This window comes from Haliotis rubra, unplaced genomic scaffold, assembly GCF_003918875.1.
Source record: "Haliotis rubra isolate DU_JTF1 unplaced genomic scaffold, ASM391887v1 Scf216, whole genome shotgun sequence".
Classification (NCBI taxonomy): domain Eukaryota; kingdom Metazoa; phylum Mollusca; class Gastropoda; order Lepetellida; family Haliotidae; genus Haliotis; species Haliotis rubra.
The window spans coordinates 465,413-490,005 of NW_025766181.1; the positions used below are offsets into that span (position 1 = coordinate 465,413).

The window sequence follows — 24,593 nt, forward strand, 5'->3', positions numbered from 1 at the left end:
TGCTTCACACATTATATCCATGTTGGGAATCGAACCCGGGTCAAGGCGTGACAAGCGAAACAAAAATCAATAAAGTATTGATTGTGTAGGACCATGAAGCAGCAGTAAGATATCGATCCTTCGTGATTAGTTAATCAAATACACGCATCCTTTGCAAATGTATACGCAATTCACTTCCAAAAAACATTGCCTGCATTCCTATTATAAAGATAATGATCTTATGAAAACATTGTACGCGATCTAAGGTGATACTAACCTAAGTTGTTAAAACCTTGTGTAGATAAGAACTGCATCACATCATTTGAAATGGGTCCATATTCCGTCGTACCTGAGTAACCTCCGCCTGAAATGCATTTATGAATATTACAATTATACCGAGTGGCCAATGGTCAAATGAGGGACAATATGATGATGAAATGTCAACCTAGATCGGTCTCACTGAATACACGTTGGCATATTCAGACAGTCATTAGTCATGCTTTACTAAATATGTTTTTCATTAAGCACAGTCAGTGAGTGGGTTTAGTTTTTCGCCGCTTTTGGCAATATTTCAGCAATATCGCGGCGGGGGACACCAGAAATTGGCTTCCCAGATTGTACATATGTGGGAATCGAACCCGATTGTTCAGCGTGACGAGCAAACGCTTTAACCACTAGGCTACCCCACTGCCCCGATGTTACTCTGGGTACATAGGGGGTTAAAACAAGAAACACCCACTGTATATATGTGTGCATTTAGACCAGTAAAAAGAGCACCAGCTGTATGTATATTGCATTAACAAGGATCTTATGTCACCAAACGTAGGAGCATGTGTATCTGCACAGGTTGTGACCATACTGAACGACACAACATCCAATTCGTCATTTCTCGACTTGTGAGAATAACTACACAGCTTGAATAGTACTCCATTCGTGGCCACACTGGTACCACTGTGTAAAACCCAACCATAGGGTTTATATTTTGAATGTGTTTTTCAAATCAAAATGTTCACTAAAGCCTGGTATACTGTCCTATGAAACTAGTCCACTTGGCGAGATCATGTCAGGGCTAATCCGACACAAAACGATTCGCAGTGCTTTATACTTCCAGATAAACATGTATAATTGTTCCAAGGAGCCGTCTTGGGTATTGTCAACACAACTATTTGTATTTTCAGTTTGGTTACTGTGTATCTAATTCCGATTGCAGGTTGCCAATACCTTGTCCGTTCACAGCCGTATAGTCGAACAGACCTGGAAATAGGAACAAAGAATGCTAAGTTACACTCAAGCATCAGAACGTATATGTAAATAGTCTGAGGGTGACATGTGTTACACGTTCAGTGAAACATATGCGTGATATATAACATGGGCTCTCTATGACTTTTTAATAACATCAAATCTCCCACGTCGTCCTTGCGGTCGGCATGTTTAATATCTTGCCTTCACAAATATTTCAATATTTCACTGGGAAAACATCGTAATAATTCTAAACGTTTGAAAGAGACAAGGAATCTTTTGATGGTATTTGTCGCACTGAAAACAAAATATATGTTTACATACCTTAAGGATGATGCCAGCACCATACTTTATGAAGGTACAAACCTGGTAAGGTTGGGGTGTGACCCCCTCTACTAGGAGTGGGAGGGATAATCGAGGGATGGGAAGGAGGAGATGCAGGGGAAGAGGCATCAGTGCTTGTAGAAAATTGTCGGTCTGTTCCTGTGTGTGCTCCGCCTTGTTTGCTCTTTTCACCACCCCCATTTAACCTCCAATTTTGTTTTTGACTTCCCCCCATACCCTTCATGATCCCAGACAACGGTTGCATTTCATGCAATGTCTTATGACCTGTGAATCCTTGATGTTTTGAACTTGAAATACCATTTTCTGAATGTGCTCCCATCTCAGTACTAACTGCTGCGCGATGCAGTTCAGGTGTGCCTACCTCAGCATTGTGACCAGCTCTATTGTTAGATGATACTCTATTGGCAGGGATTCTTCTCTGGTTCCCAAATTCGTTTGCATATGTCTTGAAAGGGTCTGTAGGACTCAACCCAGACGCACGTGTCCTCCTATTATTTGAAAAAATAGCTTTCACCTCAACCTCACTCTCATTCAGTTCTTTAGATGTCTCGCTAGGTTCTTGTGGTACAGGGTTTACAGAATTGTAACCGGAATCTCGTGTGCTGAAAATGTACATGTGAGGAGCACGTTGTGTATCAGAACTTCCATCAGACTCTGTACGTAAAGCAATTGTGTCAAGAGACATTTGTCCGATTGGAGTAGGCGCTACTTTCCTTGCTAAATACGCTTTAAGCAGCGAATGACTTATATGCATATCAATACAAGTTTCCGTTTTGTTGCATTTTGAATCCGAACTGGTACCAAACCCGTTGTTTTCCTGTTGGAAGCTGCTTTGGCTTTTTGTCTGTGGTTTGGACTGTTTTTCACCATGGAGGACAGATGCTTCACCACGAGAAGCTCCAGTAGTGGATATTTCTATTTCAACCTTGGGTGCTCCATACCTTTGTACGTAGTGCTGTATTTTGTTGTCTTGCACTATGGCATCTCCATTCGTACTCAAGGGCTTGTTCACTGTATTCACATGATGTCTATGGGACTTGGACTCTTGACTGGAAGCTTCTTTATTGGGTGAGTGTTGGAGGATATTGATGGAATCAGCTACGGTGTGAGGGACAACGGGGTGGTTAATGTTATTCTCTGATAATGGAACTGACTGTCCCTCTACAGGTTTGGGAGTGTACTTGTAGGATTCTGTGGGAGTGAAAGCATATCCTTTCTGAGATGATTGTTCTTGTAACATGTGCGCTGAGTGGTGTCTTGTATGAAATAATGTTTCCAGTTTAGAATGTATTTTATCTGTGCCTGTTGGTGTTTCCTTATTAGTCATATTTGTTTTCAAGGTTGCATTTATTTTCTGTTTATCGATACAGTTTGGAGTGTGACATTTAGATAAAGATGGAGAAATCTTGCTGAATATCTGTGTAGATACTTTATTCTTTCCCTGATTGATTCTACTGCTATTGCTAGTTGACTGTGAATATATATTGGTTATACTCTCTGCTGGAGTAACGGTACGTCCATATGAAGAAAGTACACTTTTTGAAACGGTTTCAGAATTGCTATTTGTAGGTAATGGCTGTCCGTCTAAGTGTAGAGCGGCGCTGGGCGATGTATTATGTGTCGAAAGGGAATTTCGTGTTGTGGCACTGATCATTTTAGCTGTGCATGTTTTCGTGGTGCAGTTTGCTGAAGTAACTGACTGTGTTGGAACACTGACATTGCGTTCAGCATCAAGCTGATATACTGCAGTATTTGGTTTGTTAAGGGTCTGTGTATGATGTGATTGTTTTCCGCTTTGCACCTTTCTGTGATTGTGAATGTCTTGCATTGTTGTATTAGCATCTTTACCTTCAGAAACAGTGTTTGACTGATCCAACCCTGACGTTTGTTGAACAGTGTTACTTGCTGACGCAACTGTTTGGATGAAAACAGTGTTAACATGGGGATGTGTTTCACCATAGGATGTAGCTGTTCCCGTCGATTTTAGCTTCCCTGTGGCCTTCGGTGAAGCATTGCTGTCTAAATATGCCTGAACCTTGGCATCACTTATATGCTTATCTATGCAGGTTACTGGAGAGCATTTAGTGTTAGGAAGTTGACCTGATCGTGTTAGATGTTTCTCAAGAGTTACACCGCCTAATGCACCACCATCACCATCTAAAGACTTGACGTTCAAGGGAACAGGAGTAGCACTGGGCCCATTTTGACCTGCTATAGTGCTGTAAAAAGATGAAGCAAAACCTGGCAGAATACGATTTGGGGTATTGCTTGTACCCTCGAGATGGCTCAAAGGCTCTTTCACAGAGGTTGTTGTCTTGTCTTGCTTTCCAATTGCAGAATGTTGTGCAGATAGACTGTGAGCATCAGTAGATTCAAATGTTAGTCTTTCAGGGATGATTGGGTTGTCTCTAGTTTGTGCGTTAACAATTTCGGGTAAGGAGGGACTGGCTGTTTCAGTGTGTGGGGTTGGATTTCCTGGCTTATTAGAGACACGTTGAATGTTTGTTGCCGTGTATGTATGATGTGCTAGAAAACTGGACGACTTTGTGGTCGAATGCGAATTGGCAGATACAGTGTTTTGTGACTCGAATGTTGTCTGAGAGCCACTGTTTCTATGTGTACCGGTAGTTCCTGTGTTTGTGGATGCGTATGTAGAGTCAGCTGGGATATTTGCAAAACTTATGTGTGAATGTGTTCTCGTATTTCCAGTGTTTCCCAGTGCATGCCTGTGTTGGATGGTATACCAGTAGTTCCAGTGTTTCCCAGTGCACGTGTGGAATGTTCTAGGATAGTAGACGAGCCTGAGTTGGATGGTATACCAGTAGTTCCAGTGTTTCCCAGTGCATGTGTGGAATGTTCTAGGATAGTAGACGAGCCTGAGTTGGATGGTATACCAGTAGTTCCAGTGTTTCCATGTGTGGAATGTTCAGTGCACGTTGTGGAATGTTCCAGTGTTTCCCAGTGCACGTGTGGAATGTTCTAGGATAGTAGACGAGCCTGAGTTTGATGGTATACCAACAGTTCCAGTGTTTCTCAGTGCATGTGTGGAATGTTCTAGGGTAGTAGACGAGCCTGATTTGGAAGGGATACCAGCAGTTCCATTGTTTGCCCGTGCATGTGTGGAATGTTCTAGGGTAGTAGACGAGCCTGATTTGGAAGGGATACCAGCAGTTCCAGTGTTTCCCAGTGCAAGTGTGGAATGTTCTAGAGTAGTAGACGAGCCTGAGTTGGAAGGGATACCAGCAGTTCCATTGTTTGCCCGTCCATGTGTGGAATGTTCTAGGGTAGTAGACGAGCCTGAGTTGGAAGGTATACCAGCAGTTCCAGTGTTTCGTGGCACTGATAGAGAATTAGTTGGGATATTCGAGGAGCGTGTGCTACTAGTTGCAGTGTTTGTGGATGGATGTGGAGAATTTGTTGGAACGTTACTGCCTGTGTTTAAATCTTTATATCCATTGTTTGTTAAGGGGTGTATAGGATGTGAAGGAATATTAGGTCCGGTAATTGATGAAACCGTAGTTCCAGCGTTTGTAGACGGATCTGCAGGATTTGTTGTAATGTTTGTAGGCCCTGTGTTTAAATGTTTGCTAGCAGTTTCTTCGGTTTTCAGTGGATCGGTAGAGTGGGTTAGTATATTAGTAGACACTGTGCCGAAATGTCCACCCGCAGTGTTATTGTCTATTGGTGGGAATGTAGGATGTTTAGGAGCATTAGAAGAACCAGTGTTTGAATATGTGCTAGCTGTTACAACCTTTATAGACGGATCCCCTGTATATGTTTTTGATTGTTCAATACCATTTTCAGTGTTTGGTGGTGGGTTTGTAGAATGAGATTGAATGTAAGAAACAGTATTTGAATGTATACCAGAAGTTCCAATGTGTCTTGAAGGGAATGTAAGATGTGTTGGAACATTCGAAGAACCAGTGTTTGAATATGTGCTAGCTGTTACAACCTTTATAGACGGATCCCCTGTATGTGTTTTTGATTGTTCAATACCATTTTCAGTGTTTGGTGGTGGGTTTGTAGAATGAGATTGAATGTAAGAAACAGTATTTGAATGTATACCAGAAGTTCCAATGTGTCTTGAAGGGAATGTAAGATGTGTTGGAACATTCGAAGAACCAGTGTTTGAATATGTGCTAGCTGTTACAACCTTTATAGACGGATCCCCTGTATGTGTTTTTGATTGTTCAATACCATTTTCAGTGTTTGGTGGTGGGTTTGTAGAATGAGATTGAATGTAAGAAACAGTATTTGAATGTATACCAGAAGTTCCAATGTGTCTTGAAGGGAATGTAAGATGTGTTGGAACATTCGAAGATCTCTTGTTTGAATTTGCAACTTTGCTGTTTGTTGGCGGGTTTGTTGAGCTTATAAGAATGTTCGAAGATACTGTATTAGAATGTGCACTGGCACTTTCAGTATATGTATCAAAAGTATGTGTTGGAAAATCAAACAAAATAGTGTTCGATCGTGTGGTAGCCGTTCTAGCGTTTGTGGGCGGATTTGTAGAATGTGTTTGAGAACTGGAAAATACTGTGTTTGAATGTATACTGGCAGTTGCAATATTCCCGGATGTGTCTGACGGATATGTTGGAATGTTAGAAGAACCTGTGTTGGTTGACTGATATAAAGTATGTGTTGAAACACTGGAAGAGCGACCGCTTGAATGCGTGCTAGTGTCTGTTGTCCCGAGCGTTTCAATTACTTGACTATTTGTCGAACTTTGGCTGGAATGTATACTAGAAGTGGAAGAATCCATGTTTGAAAGTGTACTATCAGTTCCAGTGTTTATGGACGGGTCTGTAAGTGCTACAGTTTTTGTCGAAACAAAGTTCGAATGAGGGTTATCTGGACCACTGTTTGTTGGTGGATATGTTGGAAAATTAGGAGCATCTTTGTTGAAATGTTCTCTATCAACCTGAGGATTAGTTGGGTGACTAGGATTGTGCGGACTGTTAGCAGAACTTTCAATTGAATGTACACTAGCACTACCAGTGTTTGTAGTCCGGTGTGTAGTGTGAATATTAGGAGGACCAGATTTACTTGATAACGAATTGATTGTATGCAAGGATTTTGTGTCGCTGTTCACTGAACTCATTGATGAAGAGACCTCATTTACATTTAAAGTGGATATTTCATTCGTAATAAAGTCGGTTTTGTTGTTTGTAGGTAAGGATGGTACTGCGTCTAGTTGCATATTCCCTATTGTCTTAGGCGAAGCATTGCTTGTCAGATATGCATATAGTTTTCCTTGATTAATTGTTTTGTCGATGCAGATTTCTGTCACACATTTCGAAGCTTTAAGTGTTTGATTAGAATTTTGTTTTGTTTGATTGGAATGGTGTTCCTGCAGGACATTGTTTGAGGTATTACCGCTTGTGTCTTCCGGTGATTGAGAATAATTGGTGTCCTGGATAAGTCCAGATTGTGTCTGATTATGGAATATTTTGTGGCTGGAACTGTCTGATGCAACTGATAGCCCATGTGTTCGGTTTTGTGGTTCACTTTTTGTCAAGTTTGCCTTGAATTTGTCTCCAGTGATATGGTTGTCTGTTGTGGGATTTGTAGTATCAGGTCCGGATTTTGGTGGAGCGGAAGTATGTTGTGCAAATATTTGTAAAGTAACTGTAGAAGTATGTCTACCAGACAGCTGTGTGTTCAGTGGCGTGTCAGTGTCGTGTGTCCAAGATTGAGAAGAATCCTGGTGGGTGCTTGCTGGTTGACTATTCATTGGTTTGAATACTGGCGTTGTTGGAATATGTTCAGAGGAAAGATCATAAGTGCTTGTTTCTAATGGCTCATATGCTGGATTTGTTGGCATGATGGAAGAAACAGTGTTTGGATCTGAAATGGCAGTTTCAGTGTTTGTTGGTGCAAATGTAGGATGTGGGGACATATTATAAGAAGTTGCTTTGGAATGTGTGCCATCAATCCCAGTGTTTTTTGTTGCCTCTGTAGAATGTGTTGGAATATCAGATACGCCGAAATGTGTATGCATACCTGCAGTTGCAGAGTTTATTGTTGCAAATATGGGATGTGATGGGATATTAGACGAACCTGATTTTGAATTTGTACTTGCAGTTTCAATATTTGTTGCGTATGTGAGGTGTGATGAAGTTGGAGAAGAATCAGTGCTCGAATGTGTTCGATTAAAATCAGTGTTTGTTGGCGGGTGAGTGGGATGATTTGGAATATTAGCAGACCCTGGATTTGAATGTGCACTAGTAATACCAGTGTTTGCAGTCAGATGTGCAGTGTGAATATTAGGAGGACCAGATGTACTTGATGCCTCCATTGGTTGCAAGGGATTTGTTTCGTATTGCACTGGACGCAGTGATGAAGTGGATTCGCTTACATTTGAAGTGGATATTTCTTTCGTAATAGAGTCGGTTTTGTTGTTTGTAGATATGGATGGTACTGCATCTAGTTGCATATTCCCTACTGCCTTAGGCGAAGCATTGCTTGTCAGATATGCATATAGTTTTCCTTGATTAATTGTTTTGTCGATGCAGATTTCTGTCACACATTTCGAAGCTTTAAGTGTTTGATTAGAATTTTGTTTTGTTTGATTGGAATGGTGTTCCTGCAGGACGTGGTTGGAGGTATTACCGGTTGTGTCTTCCGGTGACTGAGAATAATTAGTGTCCTGGATAAGTCCAGACTGTGGTTGTTGGTGGAATGTATTGTGGATGGAACTGTCTGGTGCTAGTGGTATTCCATGTCTTGGGTTTAGTGATTCGTTGTTTGTCAAATTTGAATGTGTTGGGATACCAGAAGCCCCGGAATTTGTATGTATACCTGCAGTTGCAGGGTTTGTGGCTGCGTATGTGGGATGTGATGAGATATCTAACGAACTTGTTTTGGAATTTGTACTAACTGTTCCAATATCTGTTGTAACAACAGAAGACCATGTATTTGAATTTGTGCTTTCAGGTGCAGGATTTGTTGGCCCGCTTGGAGGTTGAGTTGGCAGAATATAAAACCCTGATGTTGAAAGTATGCCATTATTGCCAATATTAGTCGGGGGGTATGTAGGATGTATTGGAAGATTAGAAGCCTCTGAGTTTAAATGTGTACTACCTCGTAAAGGGTCTGCTGTTGTGTATGTTGGATGAGTCAGAAGAACAGACGAACCTGTGTTTGAATAAATACTATCAGTTGCAGGATGTGTTAGAGGAATAGACGAATGTGTACTAGCTGTTCCAGTGTTGGTTGGTGTGTGCATTGGATGAGACAGAAAAAAAGAAGAATCTGTGTTTGGATAAATACTATTCGTTGCCTGATTTGTTGGCGGGTATGTTGGATGAATAGGAGACCCTGTGTTTGAACGTGTACTACCTTTGTCAACGCTCGTTGGCGAGTACTTAGGTTGTGTTTGAATATTAGAAAACACTGTGCTTGATTGTTTACTAGCAGTGGTTGTGATTGCTGGTGCGTATGTAGAAAGTGATGGAATATCGGACGAACCTGTTTTTGAATTTTCACTATTTCCAGGAAATGTAAGAATCGAAGACCTTGTGTTTGAATAAATAGTATCAGTTCCAATGTTTGCTGCCGTGTTTGTGGGATGTATTGGATCAATAGGAGAACCCAATCTGGAATGCGTACTAACGCTTTCAGTCTGTGTTGTCAGGTATGGATAATGTGCTGGATTATCAGAGGGACTCGTGTTGGAATGAGTTCTTTCAGATTGTGTTGTTAGGTTTATATGAGGCACTGGAGTATTGAATAAGCGAGTGTTCGATTGTGTACTGACACTCTGTGTTGAAATATCAGAAGAATGTGCATTGTCAGTTCCAGTGTTCGTTGGCACGTGTGGAGCATGTGCCAGATCATTATTAGAACCGGTGTTTAATTGTTTTGGCGTTTGAATATTACGTCCAGTGTTTAAAAGTGGATATGTTTCAGACGAATCAGTGTTAGATGTTAATATATCTATCAGATGCATATTTTTAGTGTTGTGTGTAACGGATTTCAATGATGATGTGAGGGAAGTGGCTACATCGTTCGTAATAGCGGCGGTACTGGATTTTGTTCCTATGGATGTTAGTGCATCTACTTGCCTATTCCCTATAGCCTTAGGTGAAGCATTGCTTGTCATATATGTCCTGAGTTTAGTTTCACTTATATTCTTTTCTATGCAGGTTTGTGTCACACATTTCAGTGTTTGATGTGAAGTACTACCTTTTGTGTCTGATGATGCTGGAGGTGTATTTGTGTTCTGGGCACGTCCAGAGTGTGTTTGAGTATAGGGTTCTAAATTATCAGGTGATGCTGATATGCCATGAGTTCTCGGGGTAATGTCCAACCAAGGATGCCCAGGTGCAGCTCTGTCTACAGATGCAGGGGTTATACCAGTGGGTATTTCTTTGAGTGTATCCTGGCTACGAGATGATTTACGACTTTGATTGGCGCCAACACCATGTACTACACTGTGTGAGGAAGAGGACTGACGTATGCCATCTCCTTGGGCTAATGGGATCACAAAAGGAAGTACCTGGAGGTCAGTCTGAAGTGCCTCTCGGGATGAACTAATGCTGTTACCAGCTGCTTTGTACGAAACGGCATTAATGTTGGTATTTGTACTTGACGATGGTGGCGCTTCTAATTGTAAACTCCCTATAGCCTTTGGGGAAGGATTTTTTGTCAAATATTCTTTGATCTTCTTTGAACTGATGTGCTTGTCTATGCAGATTACAGTAGCGCACTTGGGAGTTGGGATTGTTCCAGTTGGGATTTCTTTTGCTGATTTGGAATTGTTTTCCAAACTGAATTTGCTCGATTTTCTAGCCGCAGGGCCTAAATGCACTTGAATGTTATTTATACTTTGGGATAAAAAGTTGGATGAAGTGTCAACTCCTTCTCTGATGACAGTGCTACCCTCAGAAACAGACTGCTTATTATCAAAACTAGAATGAATTTCCCCTGAGTTCTGAGTGTCCTCTGACTGACTGACGGCAGGCCACTGTGAAGGACACTACCCCTTGTTACAGCATCTTGTGACGAGTAAAATGCACTGCTTTTGGTGAACTGAGGAACATCATGTGGTGTTGGTTCAAGAGTATTATGGTATACAGGTAAATGGATATCGATTGTATTTGCTTGTGACACTGATTGACTTTGTAACGTTGCTGCTAAGGCTTTAGTGTTGCTATTTAAAGCTGATTGTTTTGAATTAGACTGTATTTTAGGTAGTGATACTGGGGATGTTGTGGCAGTGTGCGTGGCGGTGTCGTTTTGTAAGTTTTGAATTTCGGAATTGATAGTGTTTGAAATGTTGGAAGTGAACGTATTGATAAAGGATTTGTTGTTCGATACTGCTTGAGGAAAGGTGGAATTTGTGTTGCGTCCTATAGTGTGTGTGGTGGACAGGGACGATGTAGGGAGTACATGCGTAATTTTGGGTGATTTACCTTGAGGAAAGCTGATAAACTCTTGATGTCCAGTTGCAAAGGCAGGAACGGTAGTCTCTGAGATAACACTTGGAAGACTTGAGTCATACATTTGATTTGACTTCTGCTGTTGTCCTGCTCCAAACTCTATGGGTTGAAACACATTGAAACTGTTCAGGGGTGTTCGTGTCCTGCTTTGAATGGAGGGTGTCTTCTGAAATGACAAGGACGTATCTGATCTGACGGCCATCCTGGCTCGCTCTGTTGCAGATGCATTTTGGTCTTCGGTGATTCTATTACTTATCCCCTTGGGAAAAGTGTCCTTTGTTTTCGATCCTGGAACTGCGGCTATTCTTATATCGATTGGATCGTTTCCAACAGATGTATCGGCTTTCTGTGCACTAGAAATAGAGCTTGGTTTGTGATTAGTACCAGTTTCAGTTTTAGTGACGGGGTTGATCTCAAAAGTAGTTTGGACTGAGGCTCCACGGGCCCGGGTAGAGGAGGGTAATACTGGATACGCATCTACTTCATTCAATACAGGAAGGCGGGGATTTGGGCGGTTAGAAGGAGTGGATACAGTGTTTGCATTTGTTTTGTTAATATAAAATCCACTACGGGTATTTTCTATGATTGTCATTTTGGAACTTTGCTTAGTAGCATTAAAAGTGTTAGTATTTTCCAGGACATGGTTTCTCTGCGGTACTTGGGTGGGGTTAACGTTACCTTGGCCGGCCAAAGGATCATAATGTGTGTTTGTTGATTGTGAATCCTGGCTTCTACTGTGCAATAACAAACTCAGAAATTCCTTCTCGAGACTTGTGCCCTCACTACCCCTTTGTAGTATGTTACGCGTTCCATCAGAGCCTTGTTCCGTGACCGCTTCTTTTTCCAAATGATTATTGCTGGCAAGTCCGGAGTCCTGTGCAAGGAACACAGGCGGTATTGTGTAGGTTGACTCGCCTATTGCCACTGTTGCAATATTTGGTCTCGTCGACTCAATATCTGCGTGCTGACTACTTGTAACTGATAGTCCTTGACCTCCCAACAAATCAAGGTTACCATACAGGTTACCATTTGATGACATATCTTGTATTATAGATTGTCCAGCTGGTGATACCAGTCCTTGGTTTGACACAATGTCCGAAGCGCCCTGCTGGGTGCGAATTTCTTGTACGCCTAGATGCCCATTAAAGCTATCGTGTCCTTGTCCTGTTAAACCAGACAGCACAGTGTTATGAAAAGAGTCTCGTGTTTCACCAGTTGCACCGTTCATTCCAAATCCGCCAGCGACAATTGGCATTAGGCCTTGCAAATCTACCTTTTTTGAAGATTGTCTTTCTACTGTGCCCAACTGATCAGCACCACCTGCAGCCACAGGACTGACTCCTAAATATTGATTCAGGTTAGTTTGGTCATTAATAAATTGAGGGATTCCCACTAACATGGAACTGGCTTCTGATGTATGCCCGACAGACTTTTCAGCTAATTCTTCTTTGATCTTATTTCTGCTGTTTGCAGTATCTTGTTGCACTGATCTATATGTAGATATTCCGTTGTTTGTTGTGGTCTGTGTCAGGTCATGTAAAACTTGTGTTCCAGGAGAGGTAGTCATATCCTTAGCCCGATATTGAGTATTGGATGATGTGACTCCTTGATGTAATGTCTCCTCCCGTGTTAATTGCAGTCCATGAGATGTTGGAACGTCTACAGTTCTGTACTCTCCGCTTGCTAATGTGACTACTTGACTAGGTGTTAGTTGCTGCCCAGCAGATCCTGACAAGTCTACAGCTCCGTATTGTCCACTTGTTGTTGCCACATGATTAGAGGTAGATTTTTTTCCACCAGATTTTCGAATGTCGACAATCCTGTACTGTTCACTTGTAGTGCCAGCTTCACCAGGTGCCAATTGCTGCCCAGCAGATGTTGCCAAGTCTACAGTTCCATGCTGACCACTTGTTGATGTGGGGCCTTGAGTAGATGAAGGTTGGTGTCCAGCTGGAGCTGGAAAGTCCAGAGGTCCGTACTGGCCATTGATTGAAGCAGCTTGGTTAGATATAGAATGCTGTCCTCCAGATGCGGAAAAGTCTCGAGTTGTGTACTGTCCGCTTGTTGAGGCAGCTTCATTAGATGCTGATAGTTGTCCACCAGATGTCAACAAGACTCCATTTGTGTACTGTCCACTTGTTGAGGCAGCTTGATTAGACATAGATTGTTGTCCACCAGATGTTGACAAGTCTACAGCTCCGTACTGTCCACTATTTGAGGCAACTTGGTTAGATGCCGATTGTTGTCCTTCAGATGTAAACCAGTCTCCATTTGTGTACTGTCCACTTGTTGAAGCAGCTTGATTAGACATAGATTGTTGTCCACCAAATGTTGACAAGTCTCCTGTTGTGTACTGTCCGCTTGTTGAGGCATCTTGATTAGATATAGATTGTTGTCCACCAGATACGGACAAATCTCCAGTTGTGTACTGTCCGATTGTTGAGGCAACTTGATTAGACATAGATTGTTGTCCACCAGGTGTTGACAAGCCTCCAGTTGTGTACTGTCCGCTTGTTGAGGCAGCTTGATTAGACATAGATTGTTGTCCACCAGGTGTTGACAAGCCTCCAGTTGTGTACTGTCCACTTGTTGAGGCAGCTTGATAAGACATAGATTCCAGTCCACCAGGTGTTGACAAGCCTCCAGTTGTGTACTGTCCGCTTGTTGAAGCATCTTGATTAGATATAGATTGTTGTCCACCAGATACGGACAAATCCCCAGATGTGTACTGTCCGCTTGTTGAGGCAGCTTGATTAGACATAGATAGTTGTCCACCAAATGTCGACAAGTCTCCTGTTGTGTACTGTCCACTTGTTGTGGCAGCTTGATTAGACATAGATGGTTGTCCACCAAATGTTGACAAGTCTCCAGTTGTGTACTGTCCAATTGTTGAGGCAGCTTGATTAGACATAGATTGTTGTCCACCAGGTGTTGACAAGCCTCCAGTTGCGTACTGTCCGCTTGTTGAGGCAACTTGATTAGATGTAGATGGTTGTCCACCAAATGTCGACAAGTCTCCAGTTGTGTACTGTCCGCTTGTTGAGGCAGCTTGATTAGACATAGATTGTTGTCCACCAGGTGTTGACAAGCCTCCAGTTGTGTACTGTCCACTTGTTGAGGCAGCTTGATAAGACATAGATTCCAGTCCACCAGGTGTTGACAAGCCTCCAGTTGTGTACTGTCCGCTTGTTGAGGCAGCTTGATTAGATATAGATGGTTGTCCACCAAATGTTGACAAGTCTCCAGTTGTGTACTGTCCACTTGTTGAGGCAGCTTGATTAGACATAGATTGTTGTCCACCAGGTGTTGACAAGCCTCCAGTTGTGTACTGTCCACTTGTTGAGGCAGCTTGATTAGACATAGATTGTTGTCCACCAGGTGTTGACAAGCCTCCAGTTGTGTACTGTCTGCTTGTTGAGGCAGCTTGATTAGACATAGATTGTTGTCCACCAGGTGTTGACAAGCCTCCAGTTGTGTACTGTCCACTTGTTGAGGCAGCTTGATTAGATGTAGATTGTTGTCCACCAAATGTTGAGAAGTCTCCAGTTGTGTACTGTCCGCTTGTTGAGGCAGCTTGATTAGATATAGATTGTTGTCCACCAGATGCGGACAAGTCCCCAGATGTGTACTGTCCGCTTGTTGAGGCAGCTTGATTAGATATAGATTGTTGTCCACCAAATGTTGACAAGTCCCCAGTTGTGTACTGTCCGCTTGTTGAGGCAGCTTGATTAGATATAGATTGTTGTCCACCAGATGTTGACAAGCCTCCAGTTGTGTACTGTCCACTTGTTGAGGCAGCTTGATTAGACATAGATTGTTGTCCACCAGGTGTTGACAAGCCTCCGGTTGTGTACTGTCCACTTGTTGAGGCAGCTTGATTAGACATATTAGATTGTTGTCCACCAGATGTCGACAAATCTCCAGTTGTGTACTGTCCACTTGTTGAAGCAACTTGATTAGACATAGGTTGTTGTCCACCAAATATCGACAAGTCTCCAGTTGTGTACTGTCCGCTTGTTGAAGCAACTTTATTAGACATAGATTGTTGTCCACCAGATGTTGACAAGTCTCCAGTTGTGTACTGTCCGCTTGTTGAGGCAACTTGATTAGACATAGATTGTTGTCCACCAAATGTCGACAAGTCTCCAGTTGTGTACTGTCCACTTGTTGAAGCAACTTGATTAGATGATTGTTGTCCGATTGTTGTGTACTTCAGATGTATAACCAGTCTCCAAGTTTGTGTACTGTCCACTTGTTGAGGCAGCTTGATTAGATAGATTGTTGTCCACCAGATTGTTGACAAGCCTCCACTGTCAGATTGATTAGACGATTGACAAATCTCCAGTTGTGTACTGTCCACTTGTTGAGGCAGCTTGATTAGATATAGATTGTTGTCCACCAGATGCGGACAAGTCCCCAGATGTGTACTGTCCGCTTGTTGAGGCAGCTTGATTAGATATAGATTGTTGTCCACCAAATGTTGACAAGTCCTCCAGTTGTGTACTGTCCGCTTGTTGAGGCAGCTTGATTAGACATAGATTGTTGTCCACCAGGTGTTGACAAGCCTCCGGTTGTGTACTGTCCGCTTGTTGAGGCAGCTTGATTAGACATAGATTGTCGTCGACCAGATACGGACAAATCTCCGGTTGTGTACTGTCCAATTGTTGAGGCAGCTTGGTTAGACATAGATTGTTGTCCACCAAATGTTGAGAAGTCTCCAGTTGTGTACTGTCCGCTTGTTGAGGCAACTTGATTAGACATAGGTTGTTGTTGTCCACCAGATACGGATAAATCTCCTGTTGTGTACTGTCCGCTTGTTGAGGCAGCTTGATTAGATATAGATTGTTGTCCACCAGATGCGGACAAGTCCCCAGATGTGTACTGTCCGCTTGTTGAGGCAACTTGATTAGACATAGGTTGTTGTCCACCAAATGTCGACAAGTCTCCAGTTGTGTACTGTCCGCTTGTTGAGGCAACTTGATTAGACATAGGTTGTTGTCCACCAAATGTCGACAAGTCTCCAGTTGTGTACTGTCCGCTTGTTGAGGCAACTTGATTAGACATAGGTTGTTGTCCACCAAATGTCGACAAGTCTCCAGTTGTGTACTGTCCGCTTGTTGAGACAACTTGATTAGACATAGGTTGTTGTCCACCAAATGTCGACAAGTCTCCAGTTGTGTACTGTCCGCTTGTTGAGACAACTTGATTAGACATAGGTTGTTGTCCACCAAATATCGACAAATCTCCAGTTGTGTACTGTCCACTTGTTGAGGAAACTTTATTAGATATAGATTGTTGTCCACCAGATGTTGACAAGTCTACAGCTCCGTACTGTCCACTTGTTGAGGCAACTTGGTTAGATGCCGATTGCTGTCCTTCAGATGTAAACCAGTCTCCATTTGTGTACTGTCCACTTGTTGAGGCAGCTTGATTAGACATAGATTGTTGTCCACCAGATACGGACAAATCTCCAGTTGTGTACTGTCCGCTTGTTGAGGCAGCTTGATTAGATATAGATTGTTGTCCACCAGATGCGGACAAGTCCCCAGATGTGTACTGTCCGCTTGTTGAGGCAGCTTCATTAGACATAGATTGTTGTCCACCAAATGTCGACAAGTCTCCAGTTGTGTACTGTCCGCTTGTTGAGGCAGCTTGATTAGATATAGATTGTTGTCCACCAGATGTCGACAAGTCTCCAGTTGTGTACTGTCCGCTTGTTGAGGCAGCTTGATTAGACATAGATTGTTGTCCACCAGATGTTGACAAGCCTCCGGTTGTGTACTGTCCACTTGTTGAGGCAGCTTGATTAGACATAGATTGTCGTCGACCAGATACGGACAAATCTCCGGTTGTGTACTGTCCACTTGTTGAGGCAACTTGGTTAGACATAGGTTGTTGTCCACCAAATATCGACAAATCTCCAGTTGTGTACTGTCCGCTTGTTGAGGCAACTTTATTAGATATAGATTGTTGTCCACCAGATGTTGACAAGTCTACAGCTCCGTACTGTCCACTATTTGAGGCAACTTGGTTAGATGCCGATTGTTGTCCTTCAGATGTAAACCAGTCTCCATTTGTGTACTGTCCACTTGTTGAGGCAGCTTGATTAGACATAGATTGTTGTCCACCAGATACGGACAAATCTCCAGATGTGTACTGTCCGCTTGTTGAGGCAGCTTGATTAGATATAGATTGTTGTCCACCAGATGCGGACAAGTCTCCAGATGTGTACTGTCCGCTTGTTGAGGCAGCTTGATTAGACATAGATCGTTGTCCACCAAATGTCGACAAGTCTCCAGTTGTGTACTGTCCGCTTGTTGAGGCAACTTGATTAGACATAGGTTGTTGTCCACCAAATGTCGACAAGTCTCCAGTTGTGTACTGTCCGCTTGTTGAGGCAACTTGATTAGACATAGGTTGTTGTCCACCAAATGTCGACAAGTCTCCAGTTGTGTACTGTCCGCTTGTTGAGACAACTTGATTAGACATAGATTGTTGTCCACCAAATGTCGACAAGTCACCAGTTGTGTACTGTCCACTTGTTGGGGCAATTTGATTAGACATAGGTTGTTGTCCACCAAATGTCGACAAATCTCCAGTTGTGTACTGTCCGCTTGTTGAGGCAACTTTATTAGATATAGATTGTTGTCCACCAGATGTTGACAAGTCTACAGCTCCGTACTGTCCACTATTTGAGGCAACTTGGTTAGATGCCGATTGTTGTCCTTCAGATGTAAACCAGTCTCCATTTGTGTACTGTCCACTTGTTGAGGCAGCTTGATTAGACATAGATTGTTGTCCACCAGATACGGACAAATCTCCAGTTGTGTACTGTCCGCTTGTTGAGGCAGCTTGATTAGATATAGATTGTTGTCCACCAGATGCGGACAAGTCCCCAGATGTGTACTGTCCGCTTGTTGAGGCAGCTTGATTAGCATTGATTAGACATAGATGTGTACTGTCCGCTTGTTGAGGCAGCTTGATTAGATATAGATTGTTGTTCACCAGATGTTGACAAGTCTCAGATGTGTACTGTTTGAGGCAACTTGGTTAGATGCCGATTGTTGATGCCAGCTCCATTTGATTGTTGAAGCAGATTAGACATAGATTGTTGTCCACCAGGTGTTGACAAGCCCCCAGATGTGTACTGTCCGCTTGCTGAGGCAGCTTGATTAGACATAGATTGTTGTCCACCCGATGTTGACAAGCCTCCAGCCTGTGATTGTTCTACACCAAGTCCCATGTTCTGATATCTACTAGCAGATACATCAACTTGATTCCCACTCGCTGCCCTGTCTTGCATTGTATTCTTCACATCACTGGATGTTGCTCCCTGAACTGATGGCACATCTTTGGATGTGCCCAGTGTGTTAATGCCTTGCATATCCTTTGAACTAGTTTTGATAATATTTTTGCCAACAACAGCTCCAACAGGCTGTGCATCCAGTCTTCCGTTGAAGTTAACATCTTGTAAGACATTTCCTTGGTAGGATGATGTGGTCTGTGCTTCAGTGTTCGCTGCTGCTACTGGCTGTGCATCTCTATTAGGTGTTGTAACTGGTTTCATGACATTGACTGAGTCAACTATGCCAGAAGTATACTGATGGTCAGTTCCTGGTCCTTGACGAGAATATATTTTTTGTGTAGGTTGATACGTTTGTTGGTCGTATACTGAGCCACTTACTTCCTTTGGGGTAGAATCAAAGACAACGTTTTGCGTAGATTCGTAGAGATTTGGTTCGGAAGATATTAGATTAGGTTCGTTGTGGGTTTGTCCGACCTGTGAAGCCATGGAGTGAACAACTCCTTGCATATCCTTTGGCTGAGTAATGCTGTGTTGTGTTGAGCCTTGTAGAACGGCTTTGGTTCCTGAACGTCCGTAGTGTTCAGAGTTATATTGTGGTTTGGATGATATATGGTCTGGTCGTGTTGATGACGTTCCTCGTTGAGATTGAACGTTTGACTGGACCAGTAGCCCTTGTTCCGATCCGTGATTTGCCATCTGCTGCTTTTGATAACTAGTTCCACGAGGGTTATTCATTGGTAAACCAAGTGTCAGTGAGCCCGGTTCTCTTGCGTTGGCAGTGGTGCGCCTTTGCGAGCCTATATTTGTTTGTGTGTTACCTCTGATGTCTTGATATTGATAAGATGAACCAGAATTCATTACGTCTGGATGTCTAGTACCTTGTGTTTTGTCGTATGAGCTCACAACGCCTTCGACTTGCATATTCACTGGGATTCCATCAACTAAAGCAACTCTGGGAGAGTTCACTCCAACATCAACTGGGTTTATTATAAAACCGACTGGCATGTCCAGACTGCCTGTGACATGTCTCCTGGGAATACGAATCTGTGTGTCGAATGAAAATTTGGGTGTCGACAGAAGTGGTGTCGCTACTTGCACCTGAACTCTGTTATAATTAGCTGGCCGAGTTGAACCCGTGTTGGATGCTACACCGAAGCTCCCTCTTGGGTAATCGAAACCCCCTTTGGCTGTTGTTCTCACTGGACCAACTGAAAAAGAACACATACCAGTAAGGCACAGGAACAGATACATATATACGTAGGGGCACGGTCGCGTCATTAGAACAGCCCTGAGCGAGGATTGTTAATTTAGGTCCGACACGGTCGCTTTTCTGTTTGTTTTCTGCCTTAAATTAATCGTCGGTAAGTATTAAATCTGGCATCTCAGAAAAGAAATACAGTTCGCTCTATCCCCATGCATAGTTTAATAACGTACAGTTTTGCCCTAAACGCAAACAACATCGTACTTTAACTATAATAGTTCCGGTCAAAAGTGTACTTTATTACACAGTACATAGTGGTGGAGCGAACAGTATTTCTTTTCTATTATACTTTTTATTCATGTTTTCTAATTGTTACGCATGTGTGTTTTCGAATGGATTCACTCTGTCTTGGTTCTTTACAATTGTAGCTAAAATCGACGAATCCTTTATCGCAACATATATACATATAGTGGAAATGCGACTACCGATCAACGGGTATAAGGAGCTAACACTGTGGTAAGTTCTTTATGACCATAGTGTACAGCACAGAAATTAGACGACAGCAATTAATCCGCCTGGTTTTTCAGCGAGACTAATTCCACTGCACTTGAAAGGCACAGATTATACGAACGGATCCCAGAATGAAGGCTATGACTTCAAGTGCTTGAGCACAGGGTAAAGTTACGAGCAAATCTCTGTTAAAATTATGTTTAGCTCATTACGACGCAAGAGTGAAGAAGTTATTGTCCACGAAATTGTTTCCTTTGGAGTTCAACGGTGCTGTAGAACATCTGATTTCCAACTGATCAAGACCAAGTGAGTGAGTGAGTGAGTTATTGTTTAACGTCACATCGGCAATATTGAAGCCATATCGTGACGAGAACATATTTGATTTTGAAGTGGAATATATGTATATTATAAAAACCTGTCGACGAAGGACAGTAAAACAACTAGAATATCACAATTAGAATTAAAACTAGCGTGGAAAGTTTAAAACTAATAGCACTATTGGGACAATACAATATAAAATCAGGCTACAGATCGCCAACAACAGAAGGCAGATCACCATACTAGGGACCATGGGGACTTATCAAGACCAAGTAAGTGAGTATATATTTACGCCGCTTTTAGCAATATTCCAGCAATATCACGACGGGGAACACCAGAAAGGGGCTTCACACGTTATACCCACATGGGGATTCGAACCCGGGTCTTTGTCGTGACGGATGAACACTTTAACATATACACGTAGGATACCCCTCCGACCCTTCCATCGCCTGTATATATTTCAGTAGAGATAATCTGTATTATCAAACGACACGTGAAGGTCACTACAGTCTCATAAAGAAACATGCGTGATCGTGTCTTCATCTAAAGTTATCAACCACATACTTGCATGCAGGATTTATAAAGTAAAGTTACGCTAAAGGTAAGCCGTTATAGACGTCAGAGGAATACGTTTACAAAATATAGCTGTAACACACGGTACATTCCAAAGTGTTCCGGAGTACATGTCAACCCCTCAATGTCAGTGCTGATGTATTAGAATGTCTGTCCCTGACAAATGTCCCTAACCTTCAAACACAAGCGATAGATATCCATGTCACAACCTGTCTCTGGACATATGTGCTACATTTATAGTCCGTTTGGCTCAAAAGCGGACCGATGAATTGCAATCTAACTCGTAAACTAATAAAAATAACATACTCAATGAAACGCTGATCATAATCAAAACATCATACCCACTCTGTGAGGTTTTCGCAGAATTTTTGTACTCAAAATAATAAAGTTGTTTAACAAACTATCATTAAAATATTGACACAGTTCACTGTTTGTTACGAGGGAGGAGTGCAGAGAAAGGGACAGCCAGGTGTTCGAGAAGCACGTTCACAGACAAAGTTATTTATTCATTAACCTGTGCTGTGCCGTCTCCATCCGTTCGAGTTAGATTGCAATTCATCGGTCCGCTTTTGAGCCAAACGGACTATAGAACATATGATATAAGCAGTTTTAACAATCGAACGTTGTGTTCTGCTATAAATAGGGGTGATATATTATTAGCCTATTCCTCAGCTGACATTAGGCAAAGGTTCCACAGTACTTTGCATGTTTAGCACGGATATTATCAGCTCTCTGCTCTCTGCTCCAGGGTAATACAGTCACTGAACCGTTAGTACGAGGCAAGTGAAAATATACACGGGCGGCAGGGTGGCCTAGTGCATAAAGCGTTCGAGTCCCCACATGGGTACAATGTGTGAAGCCCATTTCTGGTGTACCCCCACCGCGATATTGCTGGAATATTGCTGAAAGCGACGTAAAACCAAACGCACTCGCACTCACTCACCTACAACCGCTCTTCAGAGAAGTAACTGTTTAATTCTTACAAAAGATAAAATAGGAAAATATACATATCGGTCTAACTTAAAATACACTGTTATGTTCTCCTCCGCAGTAAAGATAATCCTGTGATATGACCGAATAATAATATAATCTATATTTGCACTGAGAAGGCCACAGGCCTATAGTACATAAAGTTATGTTACATTTGAGAGGAATTTAGATCGGGTAATCATAGCATAGTAAATGAACATTGAAATATTTTGTAGAAGAACTGGATTTTTACTACTTAACAGTGAGGAGAATTTTATCACATTTGGATGGACATAGTTATATCTTTTAATATATGTTGTTCGCAACCGGTCATAAAATGGACATATTAGGAGAAAATGTAATTCATCTTCTATTTCGTTAAAATTACAAAGTGTACATATTCTATTTTCTCTTTTTACATTCATATATCTGCCTCTTTCAATCAACAAATCATGAGAAGAGCATCTGAATCTTGCCAGTGCTATTCTGAACTTTTTAACATTAACACAGGATAGATATGACTCAAGGACTATGGCATTTTTAAACAATGAATAATACATGCATTTATTTGATAAGGATATCCTTTCACACCATGTTTGAATATACATATCTTTTAGTCTTGTCGTTAAGGATTGTATGAATAACGTAGGTGATTCGACATATTGTGTATTCCATGTAATTCCAAAACCAATAGAATATAAAAAGTTTTTTACATTGGTTGCCCAGTTGTTTTGTTCACCTTTATCATATAACAACATCATATTATAACACTTCTTGGGTAAGGCATAATCAACAGTTTTAGCCAGTACTTAATAACTTCAATGCTTGTAAGAATGTGCATTGGGTACCTACCGCAGTCACCATAAATCACTGCGTTAATAGCGTTAATTTTAACTCCGAGGAATTTTTTGCATGCGTATAAATGGATTTTTTCAATTTCGTCAAATTTTGTTATTCCCCAAATTTCGGCCCCATGTGATAAAATTGGAGTGACTTTGGCATCAAATATTTTAAAGAATGAAGAGAAGTTAATATTACCAAGTACACTCAACTGTTTCAAATCTCTTTATTCCATTACTGAAGAGGCCACAGGCCTATAGTACAAAAATATAAAACAATAATGGCATACAATAACAATGTTTGCAAACGTTATTTCTTTGTTCAAAAGCATGGTGGATATACATCCCAAGTTTACGAATATAAGTTGTATTATTAGAGTTCATTATCAAATTAAATTTAAACATGGTAGGATGTGAATAGTAATATTGTGGTAGATATTTTGTCCTTAAATCAGCAAAGTAAGGACATACCAGCAAAAAGTGGAATTCATCTTCAATTACATTTAGTGCACAAAATTTGCACAATCTGTTATCTCTTGGAATATTATAATATCTGCCCTTCTCGATCATAAGATCATGTGAAGAGCATCTAAATCTGGATAATGAAACGTGGAATTTTCTAAGATTGATATCGTGTAGGTATTGCTCTGTATGGAAAAAAGATTTAAAAGTACTGTAAAAAGTGGATTTGGGCGACTGTATTAAAGATGAGTTCCAGGTCTGAATGTACATATCTTTTAATCTTTGCGATAAAGCATTATAAAATGATTTTGGGCAGGTAATCTTTTGTGACAAAAATACATCACTAAAACCACAATGATTTAGTAAATTTCTAACATTCGTTACCCAATTTGATTTTCCGTTGGTGTCAAACAAATACATCATGTTATAACATTTCTTAGGAAATCTTGATGCAGGCATATTCAAGAGCTTTACCCAGTATTTGATAACTTTTATCTGTGCTTCTAGATAAAGTGGGAAGCGACTGTTTCATAATTCCAATTAATGCTTTTGGCCCTGTAACGCTGCATATTTTACATATGACTAAATGTTGTTATGTATACAAATTCTGTTAAACGTGGGTCAAGTATTTGTCAAGGAGTAGCTAATTCTTGGGTAATGATTTCGGTCCGAAATTGTAACTAGCAAACACTGACCATGTACCCATAAGGTGTGTACCACAACGTTCATGACAAGACAGGTTAATTACTGTAGCATGGATGAAACATAGTTGAGGTCTATCATAGGACGCTGATGGTCAGTTTACAATGTGGATTAACTTGATACAACCAATGGTGTCTACCTACATGTATACATACACCCGTACATGTCCTCAAAGAAGTAGTAACTATTTATTTCTTACTAAAGCTATAATATGTTTAGAAAATGCATTTGTAGCTGTTAAGGAGAATACAGTCTCCTGTCCTCTTGCAATATTGCTAACTCTGTGATATGACGAACTATTGCCATGCTTACGTTCTTTTTTAACTGCCCGTCCAGTGTTTGTTGAGGTGTAGCAATTCCATGGCTATCACTAATTATAAACTGTCAGTGTAATGTGTCAGTACAATTATAGAATACATGTAATTAGTGAATAACACACATGTGCATGGTATAGTTGGAATCGTACAATGGACTTTGTTTTAGCTTTGTCTAAATTTAATGAATACAACATTGATGTGTAAAGGGAGTATTATGGAATTGGAGAATCGTCCGTGGTCAAATCAGCTGCTGCCGAACCAACATTGGTGTGCACCAACAGCTGCTGGATGTCCTTACCTGGCAGTGCTCTGTTCCAGGTACCTGGGGACCTGTGTGGTGGCTGTGACACAGGAACAATGGGTGTGAACATGGGCGGCGGAGAAGTCCAT

At 41.6% G+C, this 24,593-nt stretch overlaps 1 protein-coding gene across 1 annotated transcript; it reads right to left on the reverse strand.

The window, feature by feature from the left end:
• Positions 1-1,162: 1,162 nt before the first annotated feature.
• LOC124276939 (hornerin-like) lies at positions 1,163-24,593 on the reverse strand. Its single transcript, XM_046712598.1, has 7 exons — positions 24,502-24,593; positions 15,511-17,919; positions 12,703-15,316; positions 10,980-11,172; positions 2,505-2,754; positions 2,089-2,165; positions 1,163-1,233 (listed from the first exon to the last, which is right to left on the reverse strand). The coding sequence occupies exons 1-7, from the start codon at positions 24,591-24,593 to the stop codon at positions 1,163-1,165; spliced, it is 5,706 nt and encodes a 1,901-aa protein (XP_046568554.1).

Bases quoted from the DNA above. Each gene is read 5' to 3' on its own strand.
- LOC124276939 (XM_046712598.1), bottom strand. From the start codon at position 24,593: ATGGACTTCTCCGCCGCCCATGTTCACACCCATTGTTCCTGTGTCACA. The intron at 15,317-15,510 runs GTACACAACTGG...TCAATCTGACAG, and splicing joins GCTGCCTCAACAAGCGGACA to TGGAGGCTTGTCAACAATCT. The intron at 11,173-12,702 runs GTAGTCACATTA...TTGTCATTTCAG, and splicing joins AGCAACTAACACCTAGTCAA to AAGACACCCTCCATTCAAAG.